Below are 16,368 nucleotides of genomic sequence, written 5' to 3' on the forward strand. Positions count from 1 at the left end.
TGTGATCTATATGGACTTCAGTAAGGCGTTCGACAAGGTTCCCCATGAGAAACTGGTTAGCAAGGTTAGATCTGATGGAATACAGGGAGAACTAACCATTTGGATACAGAACTGGGTCAAAGGTAGAAGACAGAGTGTGATGGTGGAGGGTTGTTTTTCAGACTGGAGGCCTGTGACCAGTGGAGTGTCACAAGGATCAATGCTGGGTCCACTACTTTTCATCATTTATACAAATGATTTGGATGTGAGCATAAGAGGTATAGTTAATAAGTTTGCAGATGACACCAAAATTGGAGCTATAGTGGACAGCAAAGTAGGTTACCTCAGATTGCAACAGGATCTTGATCAGATGGGCCAATGGGCTGAGAAGTGGCAGGTGGAGTTTAATTTAGATAAATGTGAGGTGCTGTATTTTGGGAAAGCAAATCTTAGCAGGACTTGTATACTTAATTGTCAGATCCCAGGGAGTGTTGCTGAACAAAGAGACCTTGGAGTGCAGGTTCATGGCTCCTTGAAAGTGGAGTCACAGGTAGATAGGATAGTGAAGAAGGCATTTGGTGTACTTTCCTTCAATGGTGAGAGCATTGAGTACAGGAGATGGGAGGTCATGTTGCAGCTGTACAGGACATTGGTTAGGCCACTGTTGGAATATTGCATGCAATTCTGGTCTCCTTCCTATCGGAAGGATGTTGTGAACCATGAAAGGGTTCAGAAAAGATCTACACGGATGTTGCCAGGGTTGAAGGATTTGAGGTATAGGAAGAGCTTGAATAAACTGGGACTGTTTTTCTGGAGTGTCGGTGGCTGAGGGGTAACTTTATAGAGGTTTACAAAAGCATGAGGGGCATGGATAAGATAAATAGACAGTCTCGTCCCTATACTTGAATGCAAGGAGTATAATGGGTAAGGCAGTTGAATTTCGGGCTTGGATTGGTGCCTGGGAGTATGACATTATTGCAATCACAGAGAAGGAAGGACATGATTGGCAAATAAATGTTCCAGGATATAGACGTTTCTGACAGAACAGGGTGGGAAGTAAAAGGGGGGAAGGAGTTGCGTTGCTGGCAGGAATGATATCACTGCTGTGCTAAAGGAGGACAATATGGAGGGCTTGAGTATTGAGGCACTATGGGTGGAGCTGAGAAATAAAAAGGGTGCAGTTATATTATTGGGCCTGTATTATAGGCCTCTCAACACTGAGCGTGAGGTAGAAGAACAAATAGGTAAACAGATTATGGAAAGATGCAGGGTAATGGTTATGGGAGATTTTAATTTTCCCAACATTGACTGGGATACGCTTAGTGTCAGAGGTCCGGAAGGGGCAGAATTTGTAAGAAGCATCCAAGAGAATTTTCTATAGCAGTATGTCAATAGTCCAATGAGGGAAGGGGCCATATTGGACTTGGTGTTGGGGAATGAGCCAGGCCAGGTGGTAGAAGTTGCGGTGGGGGATTTCTTTGGGAACATTGACCACAATTCTGTAAGTTTTAGAATACTCATAGACAAAGATGAGAGTGGTCCTAAGGAAGAGTACTAAACTGGGCCAAGGCCAATTATATCAAAATTAGACAGATGCTGGGAAATGTGGATTGGACACAGCTATTTGAAGGGAAGTCCACATTTAATATGTGGGAGGCTTTCAAAGATAGGTTAAAGATAGTGCAGGATAGGCATGTCCCGCTGAAAGCAAAGGATAGGAAAGGCAAGGTTCATGAACCGTGGATGAGAGGAGAAATCGTACGACTAGCCAAGAGGAAAAGGGAAGCGTACATAAGGTCCAGGCAGCTAAGAACAGAAAGGGCCCTGGAGGAATATCAGAAGAGTAGGACTAGTCTTAAACGAGGAACCAAGTGGCCTAATAGGGGTCTTGAAATAGCTTTAGTGAGCAGAATTATGGAGAATCCAAAAGCCTTTTATTCTTATATAAGAAGCAGGTGGGTAACTAGAGAAAGGACTGGTCCACTAAAGGATAAGGAAGGTGTGTCAAACCTGAGAGAATGGGTGAGATTCTGAATGATTACTTTGCATCAGTGTTCACTGAGGAGAGGGACATGATGAATGTTGAGATTAGAGATAGAAGTTTGATAACTCTGGATCACGTTGACATAAGTAGGGAAGATGTGTTTGGTAGGCTAGAAGTTATTAAGGTGTACAAATACCCAGGACCAGATGGGATGTATCACAGGTTGCTGAGGGAGGCAAGAGAAGAAATAGCTGGGGCCCTGACAGGTAACTTTGTAGCATCCTTGAACACAGGTGAGGTGCCGGAGGACTGGAGGGCTTTCATATTGTCCCCCTATACAAGAAAGGTAGTAGGGATATTCCAGGTAACTACAGACCAGTGAGTCTGATGTCAATGGTGGGAAAATTGCTGAGGGATAAAATCTATTTATATTTAGAAAAGAATGGGCTAATAGTGATAGGCTACATAGTTTTATGTGGGGAGATCATGCCTTACCAACTTAATAGAGTTCTTTGAGGAAGTGACTAAGTTGATTGCTGAAGGAAGGACTGCAGGTGTCATATACATTGACTTTAGTAAGGTGTTTGATAAAGTTCCCCACGGTAAACTAATGGAGAAAGTGAAGTCATATGGTGTGCAGGGTGTTATAGCTAGATGGGTAAAGAACTGGTTGAGCAACAGGAGACAAAGAGTAGTAGTTGGAGAGTTTGTCGAAATGGAGAAAAGTGACCGGTGGTCTTCCACAGGGGTCAGTGCTGAGGCCACTGTTGTTTGTGATATACATAAATGATCTGGAAGAGGACACTGTTGGTATGATCAGCAAGTTTGCAGATGACACGAAGATTGGTGGAGTAGCAGAAAGCATAAGGGACTGTCAAAGAATACAGGAGAATATAGATAGACTGAAGAATTGAACTGAGAAGTGGCTGATGGAGTTCAATCCAGGCAAATGTGAGGTGATGCATTTTAGGAAGACTAATTCTAGAGTGAATTATACAGTCAGCGGAAGAGCCTTGGGAAAGGTTGATGAGCAGAGAGATCTGGGAGTTCAGGTCCATTGTACCCTGAAGGTGGCTGCACAGGTAGATGGAGTGGTCAAGAAGGCATATGGTATGCTTGCCTTCATCGGACGGGGTATTGAGTATAAGAGTTGGCAGGTCATGTTAAAATTGTACACGGTGTTGGTTTGGCTGCATTTAGAATACTGTGTACAATTCTGGTCTCCACATTACCAAAAGGATGGGGACGCTTTGAAGAGGGTGCAGAGAAGGTTCGCAAGGATATTGCCTTGTATGGAAGGTGCTAGCTACGAAGAGAGGTTGAGTAGGTTAGGTTTGTTTACATTTTAAAAAAGGAGATTGAGGGGTTACCTGATTGAGGTCTACAAAATCATGAAGGGTATAGACAGGATCAATAGAGATAAGCTTTTTCCCAGGGTGAAGGATCCAATAACGAGAGGTCACACTTTCAGGGTGAGAAGTGAAAAGTTTAAGGGGGAATACATGAGGCAAGTACTTTACACAGAGGGTGGTAGGTGCTTGGAATGCGCTGCCATCAGAGGTAGCAGAGGCAGGTAAGGTAGATTCATTTAAGATGCGTCTGGACAGATGCAGGACTAGGGGGGGAGGAGAGGGATACAGATGTTTAGGAATTGGGCGACAGGTTCAGACACTAAATTTGGATTGGTTCAGGCTTGGAGGACCGAAGAGCTTGTTCCTGGACTGTAAATTTTCTTTGTTCTTTGTTCTCTTTTGAGGTGGGGGAGTCCAGAACTAGAGGCATAGGTTTCGGGTGACAGTGGAAAGATATAAAAGAGACCTAAGGGGCAATCTTTTCACGCAGAGGGTGGTACATGTGTGGAATGGGCTGCCAGAGGAAGTGGTGGAGACTTGTACAATTGCAACATTTAAAAAGCATCTGGATGGGTATATGAATAGGAAGGGTTTGGAGGGATATGGGCCAGATGCTGGCAGATGGGACTAGGTTGGCTTGGGATATCTGGCCAGCATGGACGAGTTGGACCGAAGGGTCTGTTTCTGTGCTGTACATCTCTGTGGCACTATGAGCCTACGTTCCCTGGAACTGACAGTTTAATGCAGTTTGCTGGAGAGAAAATGAATGTAATGGTTTTCATCTTTGATAATTGAATTCTAGAACAGTTTCAAAGGACTGAAAAGAGCTAAGCATAAGCCCACTGCTTAAGAAAAGGAAGGAGAGAAAATAGAGGTCTGCGAGACACAGACTGTTGTCCATGACCTCGGCAACATCCAAGCTTGGTCTAACAAATGACAAGTAACACTTGTGCCACACAATGTCAGGCAATGACTATCTTCAAGACAGAATATAACCATTACCCCTTAACATTTAATGGCACTACCATTGATGAATTCCCCACTATTAACAACCTGGGGGTTACCAATGACCAGAAACTGAATGGACTAGCAATATAAATATTGTGGCTACAAGAGCAGGTCAGAAGCTAAGAATTCTGTGGTGACTAAGTCACCTCCTCTCTTCCAAATGCTGTCCACCATCCACAAGGCACATGTCAAGAATGTGAAGGAATACTCCCCACTTGCCTCCACGTGTGCTGCTCCAACAACACCACAAGGGGTTTGACACCATCCAAAGTAAAGCAAGCCCACTTTAGTGACACATTGTCCATCACTTTCAACACCATTGCACATCACAATGGCCATTATGTCAAGTCTAAAGGTTGTGTAAGGAGAAACGTATTTCACAATACATTCTGGGTGTCATGTGATTTAACTCAAAAAGAAAGAATATATAATATATCAAGGAACAGCTCCTCTTATGACAGAGTTCACACACATAGCCAGCGGGACAATATCTATAGATGCTAAGTTTTGGTGACCTTGGGTCTGCAAGAAACTAGGTTGCTTTAGTCTATTCTATAACTGTAATGGTCATCATACTATTGGCGCCTGGGTGATAAATTTACATTTGGACAATAGACTGGAGTCTGAGTCATGAAGAATTATTTAACAGAGTTGAAATATTACTGAACACTATCGAAGCATTTTTACAATAACTGCGTGATATATGTTTGCGATATTTGTATATGGAACATTTATTTTAATTTCAATAATTCTGAAGAAGAGGGCTTTGCTCAAACAGTAAATCCACAGAAATATCAGTTCCTTTATCAATGCAGGAGCAAATAACTGCAGATGCTGGAATCTGTACTGAAAACGTCAAATGCTAAGAGATCACAGCAGGTCAGGTAGCATCCATGGAGAGAGGTGGAGCAAGCTAATGTTTCAAGTCTAGATGACTCTTCATCAGAGCTGACATGAAGTGTGGAGGGGGCAACATTTATTCTATAATTGGGGGGGGTTAGTGGGGATAGTGGGGTGTAGAGTGTTGGGGGAGAAAGGATGTTGCTAGTTCAGATTAAGTGATTGGACTGTGAGAATGACACAACAATGGTGTGTCTAACTGCTAGACTGGAAAGAACAGATAGTCCCTCTGGGGTAGGGGGAGGGGAGCGAGGACATGGTGACAGGAAATGTACCAAGCAAAGCTAAAAGAAAGGAAAGGAATGGGATTTGGTTCATAATTTGAAGGCGTTGAACTCAATATTTAATCCAGAAGGTTGTAAAGTGCTGAGACTGAAAGTGAGATGTGGTTCCTCCAGGTTGTGCTGTGATTCACTGGAGCATTTGATGCACTTTGCTCTCTCAGATCCAACCCTAACTTTGTTATCAAACCCGCTGACAAAGACAGTGTTGTTGTCACCTGGTGCATTGATATTTACCACGTGGAGGCCCAACGCCAACTCTCGGACACTTCTTCCTACCTCCCCCGAACATCTGAACATCAAGCCATTATTGCCAGGAGTGTCACCAATCTCATTACCTCCAGACATCTCCTCCTCCTCACCACCCCCCTCCGCGTCCAACCTTATAGTCTCCCAAACCCAGACAACCCATTACTACCTCTTTCCAAAATCCACAAACCAGACTGCCCCAGTAGGCTCATCATAGCAGCCTTTTGCTGCCCCACTGAGCTCATTTCCTTCTGCCTTGACTCCATCCTCTCTCCACTTTTTCAGACCCTTTCCCCCTACATCCACAATTCCTCTTATGCCTTCTGCATAACCCTAACTGCCTCTGGTTCACCATGCAAAGTGCAGCAAATAATCCAGTAAATCACAAAGCAAACTGGAGGAACCACATCTCACTATCAATCTCAGCACTTTACAGCCTTTAGGACTTAACATTGAGTTCAATACCTTCAAATTGTGAACTAAATCCCATTCCTTTCTTTGAGCTTTGCTTGTTACATTCCCTGTCACCATGTCCTCTCTCCCCTCACCCCTACCCCAGTGGGACTGTCTGTTCTTTCCAGTCTGGCAGTTAGACACACCATTGTGCCATTCTCACGTTCCAACCGCTTCATCTGAACAATCACTTAATCCCTCTGTACCACTATTCCCCCACCAGGATGGTGTGAGAGCTCTCGACTTCTTCCGTAACCAGAGACATGAACAACCTCCATCCATCATCATCTTCCTCTGCTTGGCTGAACTTGTTCGCTCACTGAACAATTTCTCCTTTATTTCATCCAACCTGCAAAGTCAAAAGAGTGGCTATGGCCACTCGCATGGGTTCCAGTTATCCCTGCCCCTTTATGGGGTGTGTGGAATGATTTTTGTTCCAGCCCTACACTTGCCCCTTCCCACAACTCTTTTCTCAATACATCAACGACTGTTTCAGTGCCACTTCATGCTCCTGCCAAGACCTTGAAAACTTTGTTCATTTTGCCTCCAGTTCCCACCTCTCTATAACTTTCACATTGCCCATTTCCAATACTTCTTTTCCTTTCCTTGTCCTCTCTGTCTCCATTTCAGGGAATAATCTGTACACTGCCATCCATAGCTACCCTCACTATAGCTCTTCACATCTCAGGACCTGCAAGGATTCTATCCCATTCTCCCAGTTCTTTCACCTAGCCGTATCTGTTGAGATAAAGCCATCTTCCAAAACGGCGCTGTTGACATTGCTTGCTTCTTCAATGACCGTGGTTTCCCACTCACTGTGGTTGACAGAGCCCTCAACCACATCTGACCTATCACCCGTGTTTCCACCTCTACCCCTTCCTATCACTCACAACAACATGATCAGACACCCATATCCTAATTTTTCATTCCACCAGCCTCTGCATTCAAAGGATCATTCTCCAACCTTTCAGATAAGTCCTGTAGAACGCCACCATCAAACACATCTTCTCCTCATTGCCCATGTTTGCGTTTTGTAGGGATCATTCCATCTGGGCCACCCAAGTCCAATCCTTAACCACCAACACTTGGCCCCTTTTCCCTCAGCATCTTCCCAATAACCACAGAAGGTGCAACATCTGCCCCTTCCCCTCCACCCTGCTCATCATCCAAGGGCATAGTCTTTCCGGGTGATGCAGCATTTCACCTGTACTTCCACCAATCTTGTGTATTGTATTCGCTGCACCCAATGGCCTCTACCCTACATTGGAGAAACTAAACATAGACTGGGTGACCGCTTTGTGGAATACCTCTGTTCTGTGCATAATCATGACCACGACCTTCCTGTAGCTGGTCATTTTAAGTGTCCTGCTCGCATGCCCACATTGTCTGTCCTGAGCTTGCTGCAGTGTTCCAGTGAATCACACAGCACACTGGAGAATCAACATCTCATCTTCAAATTAGGCATGTTACAGCCTTCTAATATTAAGTCTAACACCTTCAAAGTGAACCAACTACCATTCTTTCCCTTTTATTTTACTTTACCTTTACTTTAGCTGTTCTGCCATCCTCACATTCCGATCACAGACTGAACAATCAACATCCTTTCTCCCCCAGCATTCTGCACCCCAGCAAACCGCCTCCCAACTATAGCATAAAGGCTGTACCCTCCACGCTTAGCATATTGAGTAAGCCTATTGGCCCAGGTCTTCTGAGCTGGGACTGTTTAATCTGGGAAAAGTGATCACTGCAGATGCTGGAGATCAGAGTCAATGAGTGTGGTGCTGGGAAAGCACAACTAGTCAGGCAGCATTTGAGGAGCAGGAGAGTCAACGTTTCAAGCATAGCTCGATGAAGAGCTCATGCTTGAAACATCAATTCTCTTGCTCCTCGGATGCTGCCTGACTGGCTGTGCTTTTCCAGCACCACACTCTTCGACTGTTTATTACTGGTTAGTTTGTTGTTAAGGGTAATGATAAACACCATAAATTTTCCAGGATTCCTCAGCTATCCTTGGAAATTATAATTATGAACTATCAACATATGGGTCCCCAAGTTGGAACTCTTAACCCCTGTAAACCACTTCGCACACAAACAAACAGGCACAGATAAACAAAAAAAAATGGTTTGAAGGATAAAGGGAAAGAAAATCTGGGTGTCATAATTCAATAGCACTAGACCACAGGATTCAGTGAAATGATCATTTTGGCTTTCCAGAACTTTCTGTTCTTCAATCTATTTTTCAGGTTCCTTCACTTTTTCACAGGTGGCACAAGGCATTTGGTATACTAACAGAAACTCTCTTAGTTACTACTTAAGAGCAACAGTTTATAGCAACTAATGGGAGAAAATATTTGGCTTTTTTCAGGTTTAAAGTGATTTATTGCACAGAGAGAGAGATGCAATACATCCTTCCAGAGGTACACAGGCTTCCCATTGTATTGTTTATACCTGCAAACTAATATGCTCCCCCAGAACCAATTCCAGAATTGTCGGCAGGCTGATTACCTCTGGCATCAATGACTGTTCATAATTGCACAAACTAATCAACTACTTCTTCCCAGCCAAAGCTTACATTTTCATTGTTTCACCCACAGCTTGAAAACAGCAGCAAAGCAAACAGCACACACAATGAGTTTCAGTATCTTGGTTATAAAAGTGCGGCAATTCCTTTCCAAAGTCCTTGGTTTTAGAACAGTCCTTTCTTCATTTCAGTCCACAATTAAAAGTACAAAAACCAAAATGATACCATCTTTACAACACCAACAGTATTGGTTTCATCAACCATCTCTGTTATCTCTTCAAAAATGCCAGCAAGTTAGTCAGACAAGACCTTCCCTTAACAAATCTATGCTGGATCTTCCCAAGAAACCTACATTTTCAATTTGACTATTCATTTTATCCTGAATAATTGCTGCTAGCAGTTTTCTAGCAGATGAAGATGGATGCAAAGTAATCATTTAACACATCAGGAACGCATCTTGTCTCTAGCTGTAAGTCCCTTCTTTAGTCCCTAATTGACCTTATTCCTCATTTTACTGATCCTCTACAGTTTATGTGCTTATCAAGGACTTTGGGATTTTCCTTCATGTTAGCTGTCAGTCTTATCTTACAATCTATTGTTGCTTCGCCTATTAGTTTTTCACCTTCTGCATTCAGCATTGTACTCAATTGTATTTACCACCTGATATTGGTCATATATACAAATTTTCTTCTTATGTTGCTCTCTATCTACTTGTCATCCAGAAAGCTCTAGATTTATTTGTCCTATCTTTCCATTTTGAGGCAATTTAACTTGACTACACTCAAACTATCTCTCCTTTGAAGGTATGCCATTATTCAGCTACAGCTTTCACCATCAACCTTTGGTTTTAATCAAACTGGCCCAGTTCTTTGCTTGCCCTGTTGAAATTTGCTCTCTGCTAATTAATTAAATTATCCTGGATTGGCCATTGTCATTTTTCACTGTCTTCCTAAACCTCATGATACAATGATCATTGTTCCCTAAATGTTCCCCCACTGGCTTTTAATGTACTAGGCTCACCTCATTCCCAAGAACAAGAACTAATAGTGCATAATTTCATGTTAGACCAGATACATACTGCTGTAAGAAATTCTTAAGAACACAATTAAAGAAACTTTCCGCTTCTCCACCCTTAACACTATCAGACCTGTAAGAGCAACTTAAGTTAAAGTGGTCTCCTTTTGAGGTGTGATGTACCCTTTAGGAGAGATAGGATACTATTCTAGATTGGTCCCAGGACAATTTTGAGGGGGCTTAGTACCCTGTGGGAGAGGTATGGTGCTTTTTGAAAATAGACATAACTGTGTATGAAAAGCATATAAACTCATTGGAACTGTTAAGGTCATTGTTATTGAAAAACGTTTTTGATGACTTTCTCACCCAGGCTTGGTTTTGGAACCAGGAATTGTTCCAATTATGCACAACTGATCCAAGAGTGAAAACTCAGATCAAGAAGCCATTTCCTGCATTCTGGGTGTGGTGAAATTGCACATCTGCCCTATATTTTTGAAAACTTCAGTACAGCTTGCATACAGAAATAATTTCTCCCCAGCTACTGTGAACTTTCAGAATATTTCTTCAGAATATTTCTTGCATTGAGGCAGAAAAAACAAGGAGCATGTCCTGTCACAATGCACAAATGGTCTTCTTTTGTGGTGTATATTTATACGATGCTTGCTGCAATTAAATTAACATAATAGAATTTAAAATACATGTAATTCTGTAAATCAAATCATTACTCATTACAGTTCTTTGACTACTGTAACAATATACATTTATTTATCACCATAATATAAAAATGCATATCAAATGCTGCATTTGAAAATCAGAGCAATAACACTGGTGATTGGCCAAACTAATAACTTCATCTTCTTTCAGTTATCCAAAACCACAGATACGTCATCTCAATTATATTAAATTACAACCCATTACAGAAATTTTATTCAGCTGAAGTATACTCATTCCAACTATTTTGATGTTATTTCTGGATTTATGTTTACTGGTACAATACCAATAGAATTTCAGTTTATGTATTACTTCTTATCAAAATTCACTTTTCTTTTAATAAAATGTCCTTCCTTTATCCTTACCTTTAGTTGGACCAGGTGAACGTCTACATGTCTATTCTCTGTATCCTGCTGGACAGAGTAGGTGAGGTCTCGAACCCGCTCTGATGTCATACGAAGCCACGTTTCTATTTCCGGCAAGTGAAGGACAACTTTCCAGTCTGCTCCAGTGTGAAGTGGTGGTGGCTTCTCATAGCGTTGCATAGTGTCAAGTCCCTTCATTCTTCCCTCATCCTCTGGCTCTTCGAGAGGGGTCATGTTTGTGATCATAGGAGATGCATCTGATGTCATGGCATCCAACTTTTGGCTGCACACTGGGGACAGTACGATGCTCATGGCTGTTGTGCTGAAAGCCACACTGGAATCCTTTTGTGTTCAGCTAAAGAGACACACACAACACCAAAAAATAAGAAAGGTGTCTGCTAATAAAGCTGAATTCAACCTACTTTGATCTCATTTGAAAATAAGCTTACTGGGCCCATTTAGTTCAATTCCTTTCAGTTTTGGATTAGGTTTTTAATGTTTTTAGGAGTAATGTTTAATGTCATAGAGAATGCCAAGATGGATCATACACAATTAACATTTTAAGTCCAACGTGACCCTTCTTCAAAAACTCCTTTTCTACCATTAGCATTCCCTTTGTCTTTGGCTTTGGGCCTCCCCAACATGTGTTCCACTTGCTCCTCCTCACTATCTGTCAACAGCAAAATAAACACAATTTTCCAGCATCTTTCAGTCTTGAAGATGAGTCATATTGGACTCAAAAAATTGACTCTGCTTCTTTCTCCACAGCTGCACCAGATCTACTGAGGTTCTTCAGAATTTTATACTTTTTTTTTCAAATTCCTAGCATCCACTATATTGCGTTTTTATATGGATCATACAGGAAGTGATTCAGAGGAGATATACCAGACATGTTTTGCATGACTACTTATAGCAAACTATCCCTTTCATGGAAAGAGAAATAACTCTTTAATGAAAAACTTCCATTCATGTCATTCATGCATATATCTTTCCTCATAAATAGCATGCGGATTCAATGGACTTTACCCTTGTGAACATGCTTCGACCTCTGCTCTGATTATTTCAAAGAAACATAAAGCCCCAAGATGGTTATTATCCTTTATTTAAAAGCAAAATACTGTGAATGCTGGAAATGTGAAACAAACATAGAAGGATAGAAAAACTCAACAAGTCCAATAACTTCTTTGGAGAAGGAAATTGAGTTAATGTTTCAAGTCTGCTATGATTCTTCCACAGAACTGAAAGGTGTTGTAAAGTTGTTTTTAATTTAGTTTTGACAGAGATAGAGCAGGAGAAAGGATGCAAACAGCATAGTGATACTGTGCAAACAGTTGTTCGTGGTGGTGAAAGAGGAAAAGAAATGTAAATTATGTGTAAATTAAGGTGTGAAAGAGAGAAGATGGGTCCTCTTTACTAAGAATAAAGTAAACAAGTCACAAACAAGACAAAGCTTTACGGAGGAGGTTAAGAGAGAGAACATAAGAAAAATGGAGCGTAAACAAGTTTCTGAACTTATTGAATTGAGACGTGAGTAGAAAATGAAGTGTTATTACTTAAGATTGCATTGTGCTTCATTGGAACATGGCAGCCGGCCCAGGACAGAAATGTAAGCATGCGATCAAGATGATTGAAATGGCAAATGACTGGAAGGTTGTGGTCATTCCAATGGATAGAAGAGGTGTTCTGCAAAGCAGTCACCCAGTCTGCACTCAGTCTTGACAATATAAAGGAGATCATATTGTAAGCAGTAGCTACAGTAGACTAGACTGAAAAAAGTACAAATAAAATGCTGCTTCACAGGTATTTTTGGGGCCTTGGAGAGTGAGAAGGGAGGAGGTGAAGAGGCAAGTGTTACATATTCTGTAACTGCATGAGAAGGTGCCATGGAGGAATTAAGGAAATATTAGGAGTGATGAAGGAGTGGTGTCACTGACAAGGGAGGGGAGTGAAAGATGTTTTTGGTGATGGCACTCTAGGGGAGGTACCAGAAATGGCAGAGGATGATCCTTTGAATGACGAGGCAAGTGAGGTGGAAAGTAAGGACAAAGGGAACCCTATTGTTTTTCTAGGAAGGAGAGGGAGGAGTGAGGGCAGATTTGCAAGATCCTGTCGACCACAATGGGGGTAATCCTCAGTTAGGGATAAAGAAGATCATGTCAGAGGCAGCCAATTGGAAGTTGGCACATCAGATCAGAGATGGAAATAGTGGGAGAAATGAATCCCTGCCAAAGGCAGGGTGTGAGGAAGCACAATCAAGGTAATTCCCACAGTTCTGTCATTTCCTTTTGAAAAAAGTCCTGTTCCTAAGGTGCAGAGACTGCTGACAAGGACATTCATTGCCGAACTTTTGTTGACCTGAGAGATGGTTGTGGAAATTTTCCTTGAATTACAGTGGTCATTATGGTGGTGGTGCAAGATAATGAATGAACTATTTGCCCTGAGAAGGAAGGGGCGGTGATAAACCTCCAAGTTAACACTGTTCCTTTTTATGTTTGCAATGCCAATTAAAAAACAATTCTGTAGGAATGTATAAAGATCATGTTCATTTATTGATATTCATTCTTCCTGATATTTCATTTTGATATCAGAAGGTTTAACTGTGATTTAAGAATTTTTTCACTGCTAATTGAGAGGTAATATTAAATGCTATGAATGTTTCACATAAATATACTTTACTGTGAATCACTTCAGGAATCACATATAAAGTTAATTTCCAAATTCTCAAAAGTTCACAAAAATCTCAGATTGCTGATATCAAAGATCTGAGTGTCCTGTTTATGGTGTAGTCAGCAAAAAAACAGCCCTTTCTAACCTTCAGATCCATAAAATTCAAATAGCCACATAACAGCAGAAGAAAGATTTAACTCTAAGTTTACACTGAATTGTCTGTGCACCAAGGTAGTTTCATTAAAGATAGTAGAAAAGTGAATCAAGGCATAATAACAGCAAATAGAATCCTTGGTTTTGAGTTCAAAGGTACGAAATTTTAAAAAGCTATCGATAATGTTGAACATATAATAGGCTTTCTTTTGCCTCCATTTTGGGTTTGAAATTAAGACACCTATAAAAGCAATAAAAAAACTGCAACATGGATTTACCAGGCTGTTATCGTGGATGAAAGATAATAGTTATGAAAAGAGACTTGAACAATTAAGGCAATTTTCATGAGAACAGAGAAAGCTGAGGGAGCATGTTTCAAGATAATGAAATTGTCTAAAATGATAAATATTGACACATTGTTCTTATTGGATAAATGGTGGCATTGCAGTAATGTCATCAGATTAATAATCCAGAAACCCATGTGAATGTTCATGGGACATGGGTTCGAATCCCGTCACAATGGTTGGTGGAATTCAAATTCAACTTAATTTGGAACTCTAGTCTCAGTAATACAGACCATGAATCTATCATTGATCACTGTAAAAGCCCATCTGTTTCATTCCTGTTCATAAGAGAAAATCAACTGCCATCCTTCCCTGATGTCAGTCCAAACCCATAGTAATATGGTCAACAGTTAACTGATCTTTGAGATGGTCTAGCAAGCCATTCCGTTCAAGGGCGTTTAGGGATGCACAATTAATACTCGCCTTTCCAGAAATACCCATGCCCAGTGCAAGAGGTTTTTTGAAGAAAGCTTGGTACCAAGCAACATAAATTGTAGAGCAATTTAAACTTAATTATTTTACTGGAAATGGTGAGAATGTGACATTCTCCATCCACAAACTATTGCTAAAGCTTGATTTTTTATAAATGTTGCTTCTAAAAGAAGAACAATTTAGGCCATGTAGACTGAATAGAAACCAGATTTAATTAGAGTCATAGAGATATACAGCATGGAAACAGACCTTACGGTCCAACTCGTCCATGCCAACCAGATATCCCAATTGAATCTAGTCCCATTTGCCAGCACCTGGCCCATATCCCCCTAAACCTTTCCTATTCATATACCCATCCAGGTGCCTTTTAAATAATGCAATTGTACCAGTCTCCATCACTTCCTCTAACAACTCATTCCATACATGCACCACCCTCCAAGTCAAAAGGTTGCCTCTTAAGTCCATTTTATACCTTTCCCCTCTCACCCTAAACCTAATCATTCTAGTTCTAGACTTTGTCTATTTATCCTATCCATGCCCATGATTGTATAAACCTCCATGAGGCCTCCCCTCAGCCTTCAATGCTCCAGGAAAAACAGCCCCAGCCTATTCAGCCTCCCCCTTTTGCTTAAATCCTCCAACCCTGGCAACATTCTTGTAAATCTTTTCTGAACCCTTTCAAGTTTCACAACATCTTTCCAACAGGTAGAAGACCAGAATTGCATGCAATATTCCAAAGGTGGCCTATCCAATGTCATGACCTCCCAACTCCTGTACTCAATGCACTGACCAATAAAGGAAAGCATACAAAACACCTTCTTCACTATCCTATCTACCTGTGGCTCCACCTTCAAGCAACTGCACACTCAAGGTCACTTTGTTCAGCAAAACCCCCTAGGGCCTTATCATTAAGTGTATAAGTCCTGCTCTGATTTGCCTTTCCAAAATAGAACACCTCACATTTATATAAAATAAACTCCATCTGCCACTCCTTAGCCCATTGGTCCATCTGATCAAGATCCCATTGTACTCTGAAGTAACTTCCTCGCTGTCCACTACACATCCAATTTTGGTGCCATCTGCAAACTTACTAACTACACCTACAATGTTCACATCCATATAATTTATATTTAAAAATAACAGAATGGGCAGTGAAACACACATGGGTGGAATAAATCACCCAACAGATGTGTGGATGTAGGGGAGGAGATGTTGGATGGTGTTTGTGTGAGTCATTGAGTATATTTGCACGTGTGCGTGTGTTCAAACTTGTATAAGAGATGGAGCGTGTGTGTGTGTTCAAACCTGTATGAGAGATGGAATGTATCTGTGTGGGTCAATCTTCCTGCCCTCTGATATGGACTGTCTGTAGCAGATGGACTGTCTGTAGTAGATACCTCAAGGTGCTGGAGCAGTCCCACCAATGCTGCCTGAGCAAGATCCTGCTAATCCGTAGGGATTAACAGTGCTCCAGCACCAGCGTCCTTGACTAGACTAATATCCCCAGTATTAAGGCACCGACCATCCTGAGACCACCACTGAGACTCCCTAAGCAGGCACTCTGCTCCAGGCTCTGAAACAGCAGGTGAGTTCCCATGGACAGCAGAAGCCCTGCAGGGATACTATCAAAGCCTCACTGTCCAAAGTGGAGGAGGAGGAGGATCCAGGAAGGTGTCGACCACCTCGAGACTTGCTGCCTCTTAGTCTAGTGAAAATCACATTATAGACAGGATGAATCAAATTTTCTGTTTCTGTGCTGTAATATTCTTTGAAGGTCAAGTAGCCTCAGTTTGGAGGCAATAAGTGATCTACATGTCATAGTTTGGACGCCACTGTAATACAGCACTAGTTGTCAGGCTGTGATCTCTGAGATAAAAGGATTCAGTAATGAAAATTGATGGGATCCCTAAGGTTTCCGAATTTCTGCTTGTTTGTCATCAGATTTCAGTATTTAT

The 16,368-nt window shown here is 41.5% G+C and overlaps 1 protein-coding gene across 3 annotated transcripts in view; it reads right to left on the minus strand.

The window, feature by feature from the left end:
- akap6 (A kinase (PRKA) anchor protein 6) overlaps positions 1-16,368 on the minus strand; it is a 413,822-nt gene that overhangs the window by 366,194 nt on the left and 31,260 nt on the right. For all 3 annotated transcript variants that reach the window (XM_072568962.1, XM_072568963.1, XM_072568964.1), the window contains exon 3: positions 10,818-11,172. In XM_072568962.1, the coding sequence (XP_072425063.1) occupies positions 10,818-11,129 (312 nt within the window). In that variant the 5' untranslated portion in view covers positions 11,130-11,172. The remainder of the gene's footprint in view (positions 1-10,817; positions 11,173-16,368) is intronic.

Source organism: Chiloscyllium punctatum, chromosome 4 (genome assembly GCF_047496795.1).
Source record: "Chiloscyllium punctatum isolate Juve2018m chromosome 4, sChiPun1.3, whole genome shotgun sequence".
Lineage (NCBI taxonomy): Eukaryota > Metazoa > Chordata > Chondrichthyes > Orectolobiformes > Hemiscylliidae > Chiloscyllium > Chiloscyllium punctatum.